At 41.0% G+C, this 1,215-nt stretch overlaps 1 protein-coding gene across 1 annotated transcript; it reads left to right on the plus strand.

The window, feature by feature from the left end:
* Nucleotides 1–206: 206 nt before the first annotated feature.
* LOC106754757 lies at nt 207–1,168 on the plus strand (the record flags this gene model as incomplete). Its single annotated transcript, XM_014636820.1, has 1 exon — nt 207–1,168. A coding segment is annotated over exon 1 (962 nt), but the record flags the coding sequence as incomplete, so codon positions are not given.
* Nucleotides 1,169–1,215: the final 47 nt, after the last annotated feature.

Raw genomic sequence — 1,215 nt, forward strand, 5'->3', positions numbered from 1 at the left:
GAACCGGAACCGGAACCGCCGGGGCACAATCCGAGAACAGGGTTCCTACACGGGTTCCGTATCGGTTCCGTGACAGCTGATGTTGCAGCAACGCCGGGTTTGAGACGGCCCCGTATCCAAGGAAATTGTAACAAATTTTTTATCGGTGAAAAATCAATTTAATTGAGCGAACTCATTTTAAGTGAAGTGGAATTTTAAAAAGTAAAATGGGAAGTATTAGAATTTTTTTTGACTACATCAAGGAAGAAAATAAATCAGTTTGTAGACGTTGCAAAGAAAAAATAGGAGGGAATCATGTAACAAACTTAAAAAAGCATGTCCGAACGCAGCACAAGGAGGAATACGAAGAGTGGTTAAACAAACAAAAGACCGAAGAAGAAGATAACCTCAAAAACAAAAAACGGAATCGAGAAGACGAAGATGCTGCAGCAGGAAGTTCAGCAAAAAAGTTGAAGCAAGGCGACATAAGATCGGCTCTCTTTAACGAAGTGACGGTGAAGATTAACCTGGAGACTATCGAAAATGCCTGCATAAACCTAATTATAAATGGACGTCCTTTGGTTTTGATGGACGATGCAGCATTCCATAGTATCATAGATCCTATATTAGAGGGATTGAAGACAACAGCCAAAATCAATCGGCAAAACATAAGAATGAAAGTGATTGAGAAAGCAGATGCACAGAGAAAGAAAATCAGCGGAGAATTGCGCGGGAAAATGTTTTCATTAAAACTTGACATATGCACAAAAAGAGGTAGGAGCGTCCTCGGGATCAACGCCCAATTTATCGCAGACGATGGACATTTGTACATCAGAACTTTGGCAGTGTTTGATTTAGCCGAACGACACACAGGTGTGTACATTATTTCTGTATTGTTGAAAACTTTAAAGACGTACTCGATAAATATTAGTCAAATATTTTGCATGACGACTGACAATGGATCCAATATGGTAAAGGCGGTGAAATTAATGGACGCTGACATCGAAGCAGCAGAGATTGAACAACGTGAAGAAATGGTGCAGCAGCATACAGAAGAGGAAGAAGAAGAATGCGGGTTGGACAATCAGTTTTTCCAAAACGACGAAGAAGAAATGGGGCAGATTCGAGGTTTTCGCTGTGCGGCTCATACCCTACAATTAACTATAGCTGATGTGTGGAAAAGTGGAAAGTACTCCAACGTCTTAGCCAAAGTCCGACGAGCTGTGAAAGAGTTGA

Source organism: Vigna radiata, unplaced genomic scaffold, assembly GCF_000741045.1.
Source record: "Vigna radiata var. radiata cultivar VC1973A unplaced genomic scaffold, Vradiata_ver6 scaffold_2301, whole genome shotgun sequence".
NCBI classification, from domain to species: Eukaryota; Viridiplantae; Streptophyta; class Magnoliopsida; order Fabales; family Fabaceae; genus Vigna; species Vigna radiata.